Source organism: Pogona vitticeps, chromosome 13, assembly GCF_051106095.1.
Source record: "Pogona vitticeps strain Pit_001003342236 chromosome 13, PviZW2.1, whole genome shotgun sequence".
In the NCBI taxonomy this organism is placed as follows: domain Eukaryota; kingdom Metazoa; phylum Chordata; class Lepidosauria; order Squamata; family Agamidae; genus Pogona; species Pogona vitticeps.
In genome coordinates, this window is record NC_135795.1 from 867,647 (window position 1) to 885,667 (window position 18,021).

At 52.7% G+C, this 18,021-nt stretch overlaps 2 protein-coding genes across 4 annotated transcripts; one reads left to right on the top strand and one right to left on the bottom strand.

Moving 5' to 3' along the window:
* Positions 1-1,590: 1,590 nt before the first annotated feature.
* Positions 1,591-9,185, top strand: ZDHHC4 (zDHHC palmitoyltransferase 4). Of its 3 annotated transcripts, XM_020804778.3 has the most exons (9): positions 1,591-2,193; positions 2,926-3,307; positions 5,482-5,555; positions 6,574-6,752; positions 6,848-6,889; positions 7,136-7,261; positions 7,457-7,701; positions 8,038-8,306; positions 9,096-9,185. In XM_020804778.3, the coding sequence occupies exons 2-9, from the start codon at positions 3,185-3,187 to the stop codon at positions 9,103-9,105; spliced, it is 1,068 nt and encodes a 355-aa protein (XP_020660437.3). In that variant the 5' UTR covers positions 1,591-2,193; positions 2,926-3,184; the 3' UTR covers positions 9,106-9,185. The 3 variants fall into 3 exon arrangements, with proteins under 3 accessions (XP_020660437.3, XP_078237540.1, XP_020660438.3); XM_078381414.1 differs by lacking the exon at positions 6,848-6,889; XM_020804779.3 differs by lacking the exon at positions 6,848-6,889 and having other exon boundaries at positions 8,038-9,185.
* A 22-nt stretch (positions 9,186-9,207) lies between these two features.
* E4F1 (E4F transcription factor 1) lies at positions 9,208-18,021 on the bottom strand. The gene is made up of 14 exons (XM_072982332.2): positions 17,694-18,021; positions 16,905-17,053; positions 16,480-16,576; positions 15,826-16,034; positions 15,517-15,637; positions 14,963-15,115; positions 14,062-14,231; positions 13,489-13,719; positions 13,144-13,249; positions 12,678-12,895; positions 12,062-12,260; positions 11,340-11,500; positions 11,003-11,065; positions 9,208-10,099 (listed from the first exon to the last, which is right to left on the bottom strand). Exons 1-14 carry the CDS (start codon positions 17,839-17,841, stop codon positions 9,734-9,736), a joined length of 2,391 nt encoding a protein of 796 aa, XP_072838433.2. The 5' UTR covers positions 17,842-18,021; the 3' UTR covers positions 9,208-9,733.

An 18,021-nucleotide genomic window follows, 5' to 3' on the forward strand; every position in this document is an offset into this window, starting at 1 on the left:
CAGTCATGCTTGCCAGAGATGATGGGGGGGGGGGGGGAAACCTGGACAGCACGAGCTGGGAAAGTCAAAAGTTCAGAAGTACTGTGCCCCCCCCCCCCCCAGAAGATCTCTGTGGACTCTGGTGCTTCTTGGATGGAGAGGCAGTGACCGGTTCTAACCAGGAGGGTTCAAAGGCCCTGGCCTTTTCCTTGCCCCCTCCATCATCTGGGAGAGCCTTCAACTCTTCCACGTTCCCCCCCCCCGCCATGGGGACTGGGGGCCCACTTCCACAAGCCCATGCATCGCAAAACCCCCGGGTCTCATGACATGGGGGGGCCCACCCATCGCATGGCGTGCCCAATCCCTGCCATCCTCTGAAGGGCTCTGCGGGACGGCCTCCACACCCTGCCCTCTCAACTGTGTTCCCGAATTCTGGATCTTTGTGATCTCCGTGCACACCGTCCGCCTGGAACGCTCTCCCGGTGCCATGCGGCTGCCCGCCCTTCCCTTTTCTTCCCGTCGCATTGTTGCACAACCCAAAGAGTGCTTTTTGAGCTGTTGTGAAAGAACTGGACGGTCTGTCGGCAAAACAGGGTCCCTGCTGCTAGCTTAACTGCCTTCGGCCTGATCCAGAGCAGCTCTGGAGCTGGTTGTGCAAGTTGTGGATTGTGAGACAGGATTGTGCCTTAGGTTAGTAGCCTCACTTGGTCACAAAGCCACTCTCTCCCAATAGGAGATCTGTTTTATTTTATTTTTTTTCTGCACCTTTTCAAGCTCACCAATATCCTTTTCCTGGGAGACTCCCCAGAACACTCGGACGTGCCGTTCCAAGGATGGGCGTGCGTATTGTACTGATTATTAACGACGTCCGCTGGATTGCTTTCTTGAAGGAGTCCCAAAGCGAAACCAGCTTGTTCCCCTGGGCACCACCACCACATCATCATCATCATCATTATCCTCCTGCGGGGGCAAAGGCCTCTCTCTGCTCCTGGCCTTCAGCATCCCTGCGAGGGGATGATGGGTTGTCTTTTTTTTTTTCATGACCTGAGCATGCCTTGGGTCCTTTCAAAGAGAAAGGCAGGGGCGAAAGCATTTTAAAGAAAGGAATGAAGATCAAATCCACGGGGGCATCCCCCCCCCCGGCAACTCCGGGATCCCAGCTCCTTGGGGATGGCAAAAGCCCCAGAGGCAGAGGGATCGGGTCCTCCCGCCTTCCTCCTCCTCCTCCTCCTCCTCCTCCTCCTCCTCCTCGCACCCACACTCTCGCGCCCACCCAGCCAGAAGAGCAGCTTGGCAGCCCAGCCTTAAGCTCTTTTGTGCGGCCTCCGGGAGAGCTCAGGGGCTAAATCCAGCCTCCAGCGCTGGAAAGGGGCTTAAGTGGGGGGGGGGGGGAAGCCGCCCCCCCTCTCGCCTCCCCTCCCCCTCCCCTCCCGGGGGGGGGCTCCAATCCACTCCACGCCAGGCCAGAGAGAGAGAGAGAGAGACACGGGGGGGGGGCTAATCCCATTGCACCCCCCCACCGCCAGGGAATGATTGACAGATCCCCCGCCCCCCTGCCCCCCACAAGCAGCCCTTGGGAGCTGTTTTTGGGTGTGTGTCTGGGGGTGGGGGGGAGCAAGCCCACCGAGGGAGGCTTTAAATGTGTTTCCATGTTGATCTTTGCTGTCCTTTTAATAGAAATCCTTGTTTAATTACTTTCAAACATGTGTATAACGGGACTTCCTGGGCTTTTAAAAATTTTTTATTTAATACTCTTTCGGGGGACGATGGGCTTTGTAGTCCCACCACTTCAGCCCGGGGCGGAAACTCTCCGCTGCCGCCCCCGCGCCTGAAGTCAAGAAAGAAGAAAGCGACCGGGCTGGCAGGCCAAAAAAAAGAAAAGAAAAAGAAAAGAAAAGAAAGCGTGGCTGTGACCCCGGGATTCTTTCCCCGGAACAAACCGCCCGAAAACTCCGGGGCAAAATCGGTGACGCCATCGCGCAAGCCCGCCCCGCCTCCGCCGCTCTGCGCGCTGACGTCACAAAGGAACGCCCCCGCCCTTGGTCCCAGAGCCGGAGACTTCCGGCGCGCTAGGAGGTATCTCGTTCGCCGCTTCCGCTCTCCGGCTGCCTGCCCGTCATGACGACCCGCTCGCCTGGAGTCACGTGAGCTGGAGCGGCGTGGTCCCCGCGGGAGGGGTTGCTAGGTGACGGCACCTCCTCTTCCTCGCCGGGGGTGTGTGTGTGAAAAGGGAAGCGGGGAGCGGGGGCGGCTGCTGGGGACACAAACACACACCCCGGGCCTCGAGCGGGAAGCCGGGCCTCTGCCCCGAGGAGCCCTGCGGCGCCCGGGAGGTGCCCCCATGTCCTCTGGAGGGCCGCAGCCGGGCCCCCCCCGGCCCCTCTCGGGGAGCCCTGGCCGGGAACGGGGGGGTCCCAGAGCCCCCCCCACCTCCCTCCGGAGGTCTGCCTGCCCTTCTCCTCCTCCTCGGGTGGGGTGGGGGGAGAGACACACGACAGTTCAGTTATGGAGGGGGCGGCTTCCACCCCACCCCACCCCACACACACTCGGTTGACCGACTTAGGCAGGCCGGAGAGCCGAGCCAGCCTCTTGGGCCGCCTCCCGGATCCCCTCAGGATCGAACTCGGGCCGTGAGTGGAGTCTCGAGGGCAGGGCCGCCGCCGTTTCCCTGGTGGGGCCACAAAGGTTCGGGGGGGGGGGGCGAGAGGCTGGAGAGGCCGGGGACAAACTCGAAGCAATCTTTAAAGCCCACCCTCCCCTTCCCCAAACAAGTGTCAGGGTAAGGCCGGGAAGCCTTTGCCTGAGAGGCTCCCACCACCACCACCACCACCACCCCCGCGACCCTTCTTAGTCATATCCAAGGGGAAAAGGGAGCCACCTCCAGGGCTCAGCTGGGTTTAGAGATCGCAGCCTTCCTCTCACAAACCCTTGTTTTCTCAAACACAGAAAGGGTCACGTCCACCACCGTTTTTTTAAAGCTCTGATGACTTAACTCGGCCCTGGACCCGGGCGACTGCTGCGTCTGAAGGAGCCCAGGCTCAAGAGCAGGACCTTGAAGTCGTATGACCTGCGGGTAGAGCTTTTCCTCATTTCCCGGATCTGGCTCCTGGTTGTTACAGGGACCCCTTTGGCTCGCCGAGGGATCGGATGACGCAGAGCCCGGCTCCTACCTGACAAGGTGGTTGTGCCGTTTTTCCAGCTCAGGATGGACTTCTTGGTCCTCTTCCTCCTTTACGTGCTCCTGGTCCTGCTCAGCATCTTCCTTGTCTGTGTCTGTTCTGGAAGGAAGCAGAGCTTGCCCTCAAGGGCTTTCACTTGTGTAAGCCGGGTAAGGCATTGAGTTAAGGCTGACCATATCAGGCCTTCTCCCTCCCTTCCCTTCTCTTGCTGGGTTGTGGTTGCATCGGTCGTAGTTGTATTCCCTGTTTTCTGCCACTTTAGGACTGAACCCCATGTGTATCCCTGCACCCACAGAGGTGGTGGTGCTTAGATATGTGCCATGCCTGTTTCTACCACATTTGCTGGTCAGTTTCCCTCTCACCGTTGTCCCATGCTTCCTGCGGTTGCGCAAAAATCTTGCTTTTGGGGTGGGGTTGAGGAGGCAAAACTTAGGATGGAAAACGGAAGGCTTTTCTTACGCCAGAGTTATGGCGCACAATTACAAGAGGGTCAGAAGTTACACTCTTTAGAGAGGTTAATGTGTGCATTTTGAGGCTGCTTGCAACAGTCAAGAAAAACTTTCACAGATATATTTCGAATCTAATTTAAGGTTTTCAGAATACAATTTTTGTATAAGGGGAATGCGAATGTCTCACACTGAACTACACACACACACACACACCTTGTGCTAAGGCAATCTGGTTCTCTTGGGGAAACCCTCTTCTGCCCCACAGCTCAGAAACAGACAGACATGTAGCAGCCTCAAGTGTATTTAGAATGTCTTCAATAGAAGAAAACTCCTCTCGTTCTCTTTTATCATTTCTAGGTGTTTGAAGTAGAGATAAAAAGAGCAGATGCCTGCCAAGGAGAATTATTCTTAGCCTCTCTGTATCTGCCACACGTCTCTTGAGTGCCAAGAGCCAAATGCAATCCTTCTTGCAGGGAAAGGAAAGGGGGGAGAGAGAGAGAAGCTAATGGCAGAGCAATCCTAGCTCAGAATCTGATGTTTGATATATGAACTGGCTTGAGAAAAACAAACCTTCCCCAAAATAGAGCTGAAGGGCAAGGATGATGGGGGAGGGGGGGGAAGCCAAGATAGCCCTCCTGCTTTTCATGATGCACCTGCTCTAATTCATGTTGTATCCCTTTGTTCCACCTCTCCTTTCTCGGCAAGTGCTGTCCGTTGGCAAGTGCTGTCCGTTCAGTTGCACTTCTTCTATCCTACCTCCTGTGTTTCCAGCTATTTTCCCTTTAGGGCTACTGTTAAGTGCTGGGTCTTCAGTATTCATAGACCTAGTTACTGCATTTATTTTTAATTATATGAGTTTATATTCCTCCTTTGTTTTCCCAAAGCACTGAGGGTTGTTTGGTCAGCAACTGCCCCAAAGCTGCAAGGGCTAAAAGTCTTTGGTTCCTTTAGCTTCTCTCTCTCTTTTTTTTTAAGGAATATAAAGATTAACCTTGAACACAAATTACATGGTTGTCATTGAACTTTCATTCACAAAGACATTTCTGTCTTTGCAAGAAAACCAGAAAGAGACATTCAAGAAATGCAGGATTTTTAGGCAGTCTTATCGGGCTTTGTGTTCCTTTGTTTCTTATTGAAGTATAAATATTATATAATGTTACATATAAACATTAAACACACTTTGTCCCAACGTTTGCTACAAGGATGAGAAAAGCAGCATTGGCTGAAACTCCTTTCCGTGGCTTATGGGTCAGAGACAGACCATCTGCTTTGCACACAGAAAGGGTCTCATTCAGTCCTTGGAATCTCTCGTGAGACTGAGAAAACCCATAGAAAGGACTGCTGAGCTAAACAGACCCACGGCCTGCCTTGCTGTGAAGCAGCATCCTGTATTCTCTCTTGTGTCTGTCAAGCCCCTCATGTAAAGTGATGCAGACCCATTTCTTTCAATTAGCAGGTGATGTGGGTAAATTGATCGGTCTTATGTTCATTCACAGGGCAAGCTCCGGGCTCTGTGCAAAAATCCTGCCCTTCCTAAGGGCAAGCATCACCCCCTGGTCTTTCCTCTGATGTATTCATTTTCTCTATGAACACAAGTGTCTCTCCTTCCATCACCTTTTTCAGGGCACCATTCCTTCATGTGGAGTCAACATGTAGTCTGAAGTGATCCTGCCCACAAAGAGGTTTAATTAAGCAGACTGCAAAAACTGAAGCATCACACCAGTAACGGGTTGCTAAATTCTTCTGTTTTCAAAATCAGATTGGGGTTCCGCCCGTCACCCTCAGGATAGAGACGAATATGGGTGAGCAGGGCTGTTTTCTTCTTGTATGCTCCACCTTTCTTCATGGTTGCTACTCTCTTTTCTTTGTTGCAGGTGATTTCACGCATCATCCCATCCCAGATCCAAGGAGTTGCACACAGCCTGCTCCACAAATTCTTCCATACTCGGTATTTCTTGCCTGTTTTTTCTTTTTACTTGCTCCCTTCCTTGGGCTTCATCCGCATACTTCGCTTTTGGATGGCTGTAGCTCTGCAGGGTAGCTTTTAAAGGATGATCTCCTCTTCCTCCCCATCCTAAGTTCCTAAGCTCTCCTGGAAAACGCCCCCCCCCTTTCTCAGACTGTAAGGAAGGTGCTGTAGTGGAAGACCGATTCTGCCATTGTATCAGGATGAGTCCTTTGGGACAGGGAAGACACAAACCGCAGCCTCTCTGCTTCCCTCTTACTGTCATGCAGTAAGTGGTGCCTAAATTAACCATGAAGCAAAAGATGACCCAGAGATCCAGAACAGAATCACTGCTTTCTTATTTCCAAAGAAGCCAAGAATCTTGGGCCAACTTCCGATGGTGGTTTGTTAAGGCAGTGGTCTCCAACCTTGGGCCTCCAGATGTTCTTGGACTTCAACTCCCAGAAATCGTGGCCAGCAGAGATAGTGGTGAAGGCTTCTGGGAGTTGTAGTCCAAGAACATCTGGAGGCCCAAGGTTGAGGACTATTGTGTTAAGGGATCGAGAATCCAGGGGTCCCAGTTTGAGCGGCTGGAAAAGTTAAGCTTCTGGCTAGTTTTCCCACACTTGTTGGTGCTGGGAACCAGATGTTAGCAAATAAGCAGTGTGTGGTGGGTGTACGAATGAAAAGACACGGCCATAGTTTTGCAATGGAATCCTCTTATATGTGGTTCAGAGGTAAACCCTGCTGAGTTGAGTGGGATTTATTTCCACTTAAGTGGGTTTGAGATTGCAACATATAATCACAGTGGTTTAAAAACAGGACACGTTAGAAGATCTGTTAGGAAGGCCCCATGCTCAAGAGAAATGTTTTAACCTCTCGGGTGTTTTGAGGACAGTTTCCCCCTCCCTTGGAAAATACCAGAGGCTGCACGATCCAGATCCCAAGAGCACACATGGCTGCTTCATTTCGGAGTGACAGGCCGGTCGTGTGCCTCTTTCCTTCTTTTTCCCCCCTGCAGCAACTGCACGTTTGTCGTCTTGCACTTGATCTTAGAAGCCTTGGTTTATGGCGAGTACACCTGGGAGGTGTTCGGCTACTGCAGGGAACTGGAGTTCAGTGGGTTCTTCCTCCTTTTGCCTTACTTCCTGCTCTTGGTGAACGTGGGGTTCTTTATTCTCTGCTCCAAGACTGACCCCGGTAAGATCGCTTGTGCCTGGAAGTGTCACTTCCAGACAGCAGAATTGCCCTCACTGAAAACCGAAAAGGAAAACAGAAGTATTGTGTCGTTTCAGCCGGAGGTTTCATGGATTATCCTCCCCTTCCTCAAACACACAGTACGCATTTTGCCACAATGCCTTAGGCTTTCGGGGGGGGAAAAAACCCCAGCACGTCTACTGGCCCCAATACATCAGGGGCTACAGCCCCACTGGGTAAAAATGGCTCTAGTGAGTAACATCCTTGCATAAACTCCTGGTTTGGAAGCCAGGAGACAAATAAGAATTTTAGGGGCAGGCAAACTCTAGTTGCCCTGTTCATGGAGATTTCTGTTAGCGGTAACCATTGTTGCTTCCTTTCCCCAGGAACTATAACGCAACACAACCAGGCTGTGTTTGTCCATGCCTACCCCTACGATGGCATGATGTTTGAAAAGGGTGTTGAGTGTGCCACCTGCAAAGTGAGGAAACCTGCCAGGTCTAAGCACTGTGGTAAGAATAATCATTTAATCCCCCCCCACACCTCAGCTGACCTAGCCTGACTGAGCCTTCTCTCTGTCTAGGGCTCTTTCCCCCGAGTGGAGATTGCAGGTTGGCATGCATGGGCCTCGTAAGAATGTTTGCGACTCAGGTGCTTCGGCCCAATTCCTTGGGAATCCACATCCTTCTGTTGTTGGTTTTCGCCAGGCGTGTGCAACTGCTGCGTGCATCGTTTCGACCACCACTGCGTTTGGGTCAACAATTGCATTGGCGCCTTCAACACCAGGTACTTCCTCATCTACCTTCTCACCCTGACCTCCATGGCCGCTTCCATCGCCGTCATCACCGGTGCTTTCCTCATCCAAGTCGTCATTCTGTCAAGCCTGATGCAGGGGCATTACACGGACGGGGAAGGACAGGAGCACCCGGTTGATGCCTTCTTCCTCATTCAGGTAAACACACACAGTGAGTTCTTTTCTACGCAGTGCTTGGATGCCAAACTATTTGCTGCACATGAGCTTCAGTTAATTGGATCTTTCTCGCCAATGGTTCCCCCCCCCCAAGCCACGCATGAAATGCTGGGACGGCTGAAATTTTCACTCCGCCTATGATTTGGAGGCTCAGCATGTCTCCTGATGGGGTGGTGTTTGCAGTCAAGAAGGCGACTGTCAGGTACGCTTTCTAGAGGAAGGAGACCTTGCATGTGTGCGTGTGTCTTCGAGTGCCGGCTCAGCGTTTCCCCTTTGCGAGGCCTTGGCTCCAGCTCTGTTTTTTTCCCCTCTTTGCAGCACCTTTTTCTGACCTTCCCCAGGATTGTGTTCATGCTTGGGTTTGTCCTCGTCCTCTCGCTTATCCTGGCCTCCTACCTCTGCTTTACCTCCTACCTGGTCTTGACAAATCAGACAAGTAATGAGTGGTTTAAGTCAAGAAGAGGGACCGGTCCATATGCTCAACAGGGCAACAAACAGAACAGCTACAAAAATATCTACTCCAGAGGGGTCTGGAGGAACCTAGGAGAAATTGTGAAGCCTCTTACGAGCCCTGCCAAAAAGCGAAGGTGAGTCCCCTGTCCCACCGGTGGCTTGAGGAGCTTTGCTCTCACGGACCTGGGCAAGGCGCCCCAGGATTTCAGGTTATGTCTGGCAAAGGAGTTCCCCCTGTCGCTATCATACCTGTCTTCCACCACCCCCTCTCTGTTGTGCGTTAGCCCACAAAGCCTCCTCATTTCACAGAGAACTTGCAGACTGGAAATTCAGATAGATGGATTTTCAGATACAGGCGTGTCAGTTTCTAGCTACTGCTAGATGCCAGCTCTCTTCAGCCCCAGCCAGTGGTCAGGGATACTGGAAGCTGTTGTCCAGCCAGCCAGCTGCCGCTCTTCTGCTTCCATGGGAGTACAAGAAACAAGGACCTTCAAGACTAGCTTGAAGGCATGGCCTGGACAGGCAGGCCTTCCCTTCCCTACAGCCATGACCTAGCCTATCTCCCTTTTCCTTTTTCCTCTCTTTCTTCTTTTTTCCTTTTCCCATCTTGGACTCTGTGATTAATTTGGATTTTACCTGTTTATTTTTATGTTATATGTAAACTGCCCAGAGTAGACATGTTCTAGATGGGTGGTGTATAAATCTAATAAATAATCCTGATGGGTATAGAGAATACTGGTATTGTTCTGGGATCCGGCCCTTTTCAGATCAGGAGTGCAGTGGAACATAAATGAAAATCAAAGCATCTCACAGTGTTGTGCCAGCAGTTCTTTTTCCTTTGAGAACCACCACTGGACGATGAGAGAGGGAACAGCCTTTTTAACGTGAATTTCAGTTCATAAGAGCTTTTTTTTTTTTTTCAGACTTATGTAAAAAAATTATGGATTTCCAAAAGTATTTACAGCTACTTTGTACACTATGCAATTAAAAGCTACATGGTTACAAAACAGAAATGTAAGTAGTCTTTACATAGCATTTTCTAGGTATACTTTCAAAATAACTTTAATATTGTAGTAGTAAAGCGTTTTCAAACCTTTCTTTAAGGTTCATGTTCATAACAAAGTAGCTTACATTCCATACCTTAAGCAGTCTGGCCCACCCTGTGAAGGAGCCTCTTGTGGCATAGTTAAGTTTCCCTGCAAATTCTCCCCCCCCCCCCTTTCTCTCCTCAACTAAGATAAAGTGCTTGGTTCAAGATGCCAGCTGGGTTCCACAAACCCCAGCTGGCCCCCCAGTGCCATGAAGGATTCCGCTTTCCCTTTGGCACCTGTAGGAGGCAGCCAAGAGCTCTCAGCCCTTCCAATGCTCTTCGGGAGAGGACCAGCCTACAAGCGGACTGATCCCGTGACTCTCTCTCTCTCCCCCCCCCCACCCCCGGGGCCGGTGGACGTGCAGAGCCAGCCCAGGCTCTCTCCCACCTGCATGCTGAGGACCAGCCGAGCAGCAAAGCCAAGGTGCGGCGCTCTTGTTTCCCCCTTGGGGAGGGGGCCCTCAGGCCACCCTAGACAATCACTGCCTGCACCTCCTCCACCGCCTCCTCCTCCTCCTCCTGGGAGGCGATCACAAACTCCCCCGAGTGCTCCACGATTTCGATGTCTTCGGAAGCCACCATGGTCACCGTCGCCTCCTCGGCCTCCCCGCCCTCCTCGGTCGCCAGCACAGCTCCTTCGCCAATGGCAGACGCCAGCGTCATGGCCACCTGCTCCGTAAGGCTCTCCGGGGTGGCGATGGCAATTGTGTCGCCGTCCGTGCTGTCGGGGGACAGGGCGGGACCCTCGGCCACCGTGACGTTCTGGACAATGATCTGGTGACCAGAGTTGGCTTGGTTGACAATCTGCTGCACCACTTTCATGATGTGACTGTCCACCTGCGGGAGAAGAGGCAGAGAGGACACACGTTACCCTCTTCGGCCCGAGCCTGGACTTCTGCCCACGATCGCAAAGGAGTTGGAGGGCCGTTCTGACAGCGCAGACCGTGAGATGGGTTCTGTGGTGGACACCTTAGTGAGCCAGCCCTTGAGACACTGGACAGCAGCGGCCGTGAGCCTTTGGCAGGGGCTGTGCTGGTGAGGCCTGCTGGGAGCTGCAGCATATGTCACAGCACGTGGTCAAGAACTCGCACAGAATTGGACGTGCTCAGGGCAGAGGTCTCCAACTACAGCTCTGATCGAGAGACCTGCTTGAAGAAAGCTCTCCATCACAGAAGGGCTGTCAGCATGCACAGCAGATGGTGTTGCTGCCTCCGGCTGTGGCTGTTTACACCCAGAGGCACTCCAAGCAGACGCAGGGGGCAGCTTGAACACAAGGGCAAAGCCACCCACCCACTCTCCTGCCAGGGTCAGGAAGCAATGAGAAGAGGAAAGCCAGGCCAACAAGTTTGTCTTCTGCGAGTTTGTCTTCTGCGTTCCACAGGTCTTGGCCAGCGGGAGTCAAAGCGGCCCCCGCTCTCAACCACTTGGGGGGGGGGAGAAGCAAGATGGCTGAGAGGATCCAGCTGGCCTTGTGGTAATCCAGCCTGCAGGGCCAAGCCCAAGGCTGGCAAGCTCTCCCTCTCCCTCCACTGAACTGCAACAGTCAAGGAGAAAACAGGAGAGGGTGGCTTTCATTCTGAAGACCAAGGAGCCACCTGAGCAGCATCCTTTTAGTCACAGAACAGCAGCCAAGAACTGGGAAGAAACTCCTTCCTGGAAGCAGCTGCCATAAAAAGCAAGAGGAGCCCCAGGGGGCAGGCTTTGCATGCCGAAGATCCAAAGACTTTCCCCATCACCTACCTCGTGCCTTGTGCCTTCTATGAGGTCAGCCGCTTCACTGGTTTCCATGTCTTCAGTTGCTGTCTTTAAAACAAAAGGAACGCGGAGGCAACAAAAACAAGACATTAGCTTGTAGGAACGCCAGGAATACTGTTTGCTGCCAGAAGCGCCTTTCCGTCTGGGAGGCAGACACAAACCACCCTGCCCTCTTGTGAGGCATTCTGTTCAGTGGGTGTGATGGAAAGGACCATAACCTGGGTCACAGAAACATCCTTCCTAATTCATGGCTCTCCACCCCAACCACCCTTTAATGGAGGAGCCCCTCTCTGTTGCAGGAGGCCTTTCCCTGCTCTGTCACCTCAATGATGTACTCCTGTGTATCGGCCACCACAGAAGAGAATTCCACCAGGACAGTAGGGGGGTCCTCGGAAATCACTGTTGCAGCCACGTTGTCGGCCGACTGGCCTTCCTCTGATCCCACGGCTTCTTCAGCTTCTTTCAAAGCCAGCAAGCACCCGCCTGGCAAAGACAGAGGACCGGACCGTTCAGGAACCATGGAATCAACAAGAGAAAAGGTCCGCCTGGTACAACTGTGACAGCTAGAAGTCGCTTGTTATTTGCTGCCAAGTTGCCCCTGAATTACAGAAACCCTAGAATGGTTTTAAAGATATGCGATATATTTCAGGAGTGGTTTTACCAATGCTGCACACAGAGAGATGTGAGCTGACCAGGGACTTGGAACTCAGATCTTCTCAGTCCTGGACCATCACCCTATCGGTCACAACACACCAGGGAACAGAAATAGCCTGCGAGTTCCCTAAAATGTACCAGGGCAAGGTATGCAGACAAAATGTATACTCTGACTTTGGATTATCTGCTCCAATTTAACTAATCAGGAGTAGGAAGGCTCTGAAGCATACACCCGACTGAGGTCCTCTTCCTTCCTGTCCTCATCTGCAACTGGAGTATTTGGAAACACCTGCCAACCTTTGGGGCACCTTTAAAGGCCGACATGTCTGAAATGGTGCAAGTAGGAAAGCACGCACACAGCCCAAGTCAGACCATCCGCAGCTCACCCACCTTTCGTCCTCAGGTGCCTGTTGAGGGTGCCATGCTCTGCAAAACCACGGCCACACTTGTAACACTTAAAGGGCTTCTCTCCGGTGTGGTGGCGGATGTGACGCACCAGAGAGCCCTTTTCCCGAAAGCCCTGGTTGCAGAACTGGCAGATGTACGGCTTCTCATCCAGGTGTGTCCGGAAGTGGACCTGCTGGGCATTCTGTCAGAGAGGAGGACAATGGAAAGAGCTGGACTCAGAATCCAAAAATAAACAAAGTCCATGTCAAGTTTAATTCATTAAGTCCTTTGTAATGTTAAACACTGCCTGCCTGGGAGCAGGGCCACTGATATGCATGTGATTTCCAGGATACTGTGACCCCTTCTTTTGCTGGAAGAACCCTATTTTCAGTGGGGGGGATCCCCGAGAGCCACTGGGGGGGCTGCACTTTGCCTGCCCTGCTCTACAGCACAGCGCAGGGCACTGCAGAGTAACCCTGTTCTTTTCTCCTCTGTTTCACAGTAATAAAGCAAGGTCAACATTCCTATGGCTAGAAGAAACCACCACTCAATTACAGCTGCAGAAGAAAATGGGCCAGGCCTCTCCACCCCCCACTCAGCATACGGAGGCAGCTTCTACCTTTGTTTTGTACCTCTTGCCGCATTTGGGGCAAGGGTACGGACGCTCATCCGAATGCACCCGCCGGTGCCCCTTCACGTGCGCGATAGTCTTGTACAGCTTGCCGCATTCCCCACAGCGAAACCGCCGCTCATTCACATGCACTTCCTGGTGCTTTTTCAGCAGGTAGCCTTTGGCAAATTCCTTGCCACACATCTCGCATGTAAAAGGTTTGTAGTCTGGAGACAAAGAAGGAGGGAAGAGAGTATTCACCAAACGGGGAAGACTGAAGGTGGAAGTTGGGGGGCTTTCGCCATTGTTAAGCACCAAATTGCAAAATAGGAACTGCTTTTACAGCTGCTTCTGCTATTTTTTGGCAAGCAAGCAAGTTTGTTTTCACACCACCGAAACTATTATGTGCAACTGAAGAAAACAAAGTATCTGTTTAAAAAAACTATTCAGCAATATAGCTGGACGTCCTTCTTACCCAGATGCCCACTGATGTGGAGTTCGAGGGAGCCGGGCTCCCTGAAGATTTCGCTGCAGTAAGGACACGCATGGCGTTTGCATTCATTAGGCACTTCTGCATCTATCTATGGAGCAAAAGAAGCCTCGCGTAAATACTGGAAGGGTTTACAAGATAAAGAGAGGTGAACTACGCTGTGTAGAGACTGCAGAATGAAAGGCAGCAGAGAACACCTGTTCCAGGCTCCTGCACTGTGGGTGATTCCTCTCGGCAGCCATTCTTGCATGAGAGCAAACTTCCGTTAGCTTCTGCCAGAGAGACACCGTGGACTAAATACTCGGAGTGCAGCTGCTGCAGTGAACGTACCGTTTCTACTTGTTCAATCTCCACATACTGCTCTTCCTGCAACTTCCCAGCTGTCTCCGCCTGTTCGCTTTTCAGCTCCTCTGCCAGGGCCGCCGCCACATCGGCTTCATCGGATTTGGCTGCCTCCTCCAGGGAAACCCGTTCGATCACAATCCCAGAATTCCTCATGGCTTCTCTCAGCAGGTTCTCGCTGTCATCTGTGTCAGGAGGCAGCTCCTCTGGATTGGAAGGCTGAAAGAAACAAGAATGCAGATCAGTGGTGGTTGAACAGGAAGAGAAGCCCAGATCTCCAACCTCTCCTGTTGAGCTTCACTTTTTCCATGAAAACCATTTCCACAACACCTTTTGGGGATGAGGAGGAGCATGGCCCTGCAGAAGCTGTTTTTGGACTGCACAGCCCACAAGCCCCATCTGTCCTAACTGATGGCGGCAGAGACGAGATGCCATTCATTATACAGCGCTGGGAGGGCAGCATCTTGCCCGGCCTTGCTTCAGACCCGTCGGAAGCCGGCCCACCTCCCTTAGCCTCCCCCTGCTTCGCTGACAACTGGACAGCAAGACGAGCAGCCTCACCTCTTGGGTTAATGCCTTGGCTTCCGAAATTGGGAGCTCCTGCATCTGGACATGGACCTCGTGAAGGACGTTGCCTTTGGCATCCGTCACCAGATGGATGACAGGCGAAGACTCCATGGACGGAGGCGCCAGCGAAGAAGGGACAGCATCAGGGCTGCAACTGTCGGGTTCTTCAGAGAAGGCAGAAGACACAACTTAAGCAGTGGGTCTTGGTTTGAGGTGCTGCTATCAGGACTCCCTGTCCCCTGCGACGCACCCGGCCTCCCCCAACTGACGTCATCTGTCATTCTCCCACAAAAATGGGTCCAGCAACCCCAGAGAGGATCTCACTGAAGTTCTTACAAACAACTCTTCCAAGTGGCCCAGGGTTAACCTCTTATTGCAGATGCCCGGTTGCAGCCTGCCTTTAAGGAAAGACTCCAACGAGGGTCCCTTGAGTTGCAGCACCGCTGCTTGAACAACACACACAGAGAGACACAAGGAAAGACCTCACAGGAGTATTGTTCAGCACGGCTTGGCTTTTTACTGGCTGCTTGTGCATCGAGAAGGGCCAGCTCCCCCTAACTTAAGTGCTTCGCTCTTCACCTCACTTTCTCCTCTCAAACCACTGTGAAGGGAGGTCAGGCCGAGGGACCCATTCGCACCCAAGACTAATCAGTGCCTGAGAAAGGAACATAAATGGACCGTCACACTGCCAAACAACTCTCTCGCCATCCGCATCTCATGGACCCACAAGTGAGATCCAATGGGCCCCACCCTATTCCCCCCTCCACAATGCCACTGCCGCCACCGCCCTCCTCACTCAACAAAATTGCAAACTGAATCTTTTTTCCACCTCACAGCAGCATCTGGAAAAGACCGACAGACAGAGCCAAGGAGCACCCCAAACCTTTCACCTCACCTGTGCTTAAATCTTCCTTGCTAACAACTATTTCCTTGTTCATATTGAAGCGGATTTTCTCTGTACAGGGAGTCAAGGACTTGAGGTGCCGAGTCAAGGCTCCTGATTCCCGGAAACTTTTCCCACATTTCTTGCACTTATAAGGACGTTCATCTAGACAAATTGTGAATAAAAGGCAGAAGAATCATTACCTCCAAAAAGTTGCGGCAAAGAAACCAGTCTTTTCCAATAAACTGACCAACCAAGCAGATCTGCTGTGAGAGCAGATCCTAGCGGAAAGTTATGATCGTAACACCCAACTTGTTTTATTATACTGGAAAGAAAAGTGATTGAGCTAGGAAGACATTTGAGGCTGCAACACCAGGAATTCGCTGCTGGAAATCTCTTAGGCAAAGCTGACAATGCTTGCCATTTGGCCTGATCCTTACCCAATTGTCTCTGTCCCTACCCCCTACTCCCTTTCCCCGGGAGGCTTGTTCTTTTTATCTCAAGCCCTGTTCAGAGGCTTCAGTGGTCTTGCCCATTTTACAACAAACCACGCCGCGTTTCCTCACCTGTGTGGCGCCGATGGTGTCGGATGAGTGAACCTTTGGTTCTGAAAGATGTTCCGCATAATTTGCACTCGTAGTCCTTCCTGCTGCTGTGAGTGATCATGTGAGCTTTCAGAATGCTGGCCTAGATCAAGAGGAAAAGGTGATTTGCAACAGAACCCAGCACGCTCACATTGAGGTTAAGGCCTATTATGGAACTGTAACCTGTAGCCCCACATGATCCCTCTCACAGTCAAGATTTCTGAAGAGCTCCACAACCATATCATTTATCCAGTAGTAGGGATCATGCCCTGCTATACATTTTCAACGTACCGTTTTGAATGTCTTGTGGCACAGTTCGCACACATAACGGCCTTCCTTGTTAACCAGGAGTTTAACTTTGATGAGTTCCAGGGAAGCCCCTTCTTCTGGGCCTCCGGGACTGTCCTGTCCTTCTCCAACGTCACACTCAAGGTGGCCATTGGGGCTTTCAAAGACATGGTCACCAGTTACAATGACTTCCTTGATGTGGTGGCTACCATCTGCAAAGATAATTGCAAGACTGCTGCATGCTTTATGTGAGACCCAAAGCGGTCTCTTTGCTGAAAAGAATTCTGAACAATACTAGCCAGAAGAGAACATAAAGTTGACATTTTCCCCATATGCTTTTTTTTGTTCAAATCTGTGGACATCACTCTTGCGCTGACTTACAATGAGTGTCATCTTCCACTGTTAGTAATTCACTCAGCTTGAAAGAAGCTAAAACACACACTAATTTTTACGTGGTTTCCCACTACTCTGCATTGCATCCATGGGGTGTAGCTCACTCAACCACACATTTATTTATGATCTGTTTGCTATCCTTTTTATCGCTGTTTTTTCTTCCATTACTGTTGCTCTCACTCAGCATGTTAGTAAGGAATCAAAAACTCTCTGGATTGAATACGTGATGTCGACAACTCCAAAAGGCTGAGGCTCATTCATTACCTACAATGGCCGACGCGCTGCTGATCTCTTCTGTTCTTGGTGAAGCCTCCACAACTATGTGAGCGACAGTGATAGGCTCGTCAACAGAAGGGATCCCCTGATGCAACAAAACGAACTTTTGTAAGGAAACAAGTCCCAAAGGGCTGAGCTTCGTGCCAGTAAACATCTCTCAAACTCTGATTTGTCCCGCGCTAACTCTTCCCACCCCCTGCTTCATGCCATTTCTGTCCTTTGGCAATGAATTCTCTCAACCACCAGTCCTGAGCCCTTCCCCCAACGGCTCTTACCCAGAAATATTAGGGCAAGGTCGTTATGGCCTCCCCTCCCCACACTATGGGATGGTTGCCCTGGCAACCAGTCAGGGCTTGAGCAGAATCCAGCCATCGGCTTCGCCCACTTCCTGTCTGAGGAAACGTAAAACTTGCCGTGCTTGTTGTCGCTGCTGCTGCTGCTGCTGCTGCAGTTGCTGCATTTTGTTGCCTCTGGCAAAGCTTTTGCAGCTTGTGTTGGACGAAATCTTCCAACGAGGTGAACTCTGCCTGGCAACGGCCACACTTGTGCCGATCATCCTCATCTGGAAGGACAAGAGAGCGATCACACCTCTGGAGGGGATCGCAAAGGGAGATTTCATAGGAACATTGCCCCCTCGCTGGCCTTGGGCGCCAGGGGACTCCGTCTTAGACCTGCAGGGCTGGAAGAGGGACCATCGATGGAGTCGCCCAGGAGGCAACTATTTGGTGGTGGTGGTGGTGGTGCTGGGGGATCGAACTCCCAGCCTCTGGCTCCTCAGCTGTAGAAAGTGGTGATGACTCAAATGCAACGAAAAGTGACGAGGAGGAGGAGGCGCTGCTACTGCTGCTCCTCCGCCCAGGGAACGGAGGCACTTCCCCCCCCGGGGCCTGGAGTCCGCGCAGGCGCACAAGGGCGCACGTGCTGGGAGAACACCGCCTTAATCCGCCTAATAAACGGGCAGGGAGAGGGGCCTCCCCGCCACCTCCCGGCTACCATCCGGTAACGAATATAAGCGCACGCGTTTTTCTTCCAGGCCCGATTCCGGGGCGGGCTGCGTGAGTGAGGGAGACCCCGGGGCGGGAGGGGGGGTTCCGGGCGGCGGCCCCCTGGGGTGCGACTTAACGGCCCCAAGGGAGCGGCGGCCCCTCCGGCCGCTGGCCGGCCTGCCCCTCCCCCTCCCCTCCTCCTTGCCGGACCGTTACCTTCTTCCCCGAACGGGGCCGGGAGGCTGAGGAAGGCGGCGGGCGGCCGACCCGGTGCGCCGGCCGCCTCAGCAGCGCCCTCCCGCCCCTGTGGCCCAGCTGCCGTAAGCCCCGCCGGCCCAGCGCCCGTTGCCATCGCGGCCTCCATGTCGCAAGGCGCCGCAACCACCAAGATGGCGGCTTTACGGCCGTGTCGTCATAACAACGAGCCCTGCGCCGCGGGGGGCGGAGCCCGAGCGGGCGCTCCGCCTGGGGGCGGGGCGAGGGCGGCGAGGCTCCGGCCGCTCGCTCGCTCTCCTCAGTTCACCTGGAGGGGGCCGGCCGTGCC

Coding starts and splice junctions, on each gene's coding strand:
- ZDHHC4 (XM_020804778.3), top strand. CDS start 3,185: ATGGACTTCTTGGTCCTCTTCCTCCTTTACGTGCTCCTGGTCCTGCTC. Junction 5,556..6,573: donor CACAAATTCTTCCATACTCG/GTATTTCTTGCC, acceptor TCCCCCCTGCAG/CAACTGCACGTTTGTCGTCT. Junction 6,890..7,135: donor TCCCCTTCCTCAAACACACA/GTACGCATTTTG, acceptor TCCTTTCCCCAG/GAACTATAACGCAACACAAC.
- E4F1 (XM_072982332.2), bottom strand. CDS start 17,841: ATGGAGGCCGCGATGGCAACGGGCGCTGGGCCGGCGGGGCTTACGGCA. Junction 13,720..14,061: donor CCAAGGCATTAACCCAAGAG/GTGAGGCTGCTC, acceptor TGTTTCTTTCAG/CCTTCCAATCCAGAGGAGCT. Junction 11,066..11,339: donor CACAGGAGTACATCATTGAG/GTGACAGAGCAG, acceptor TTTGTTTTAAAG/ACAGCAACTGAAGACATGGA.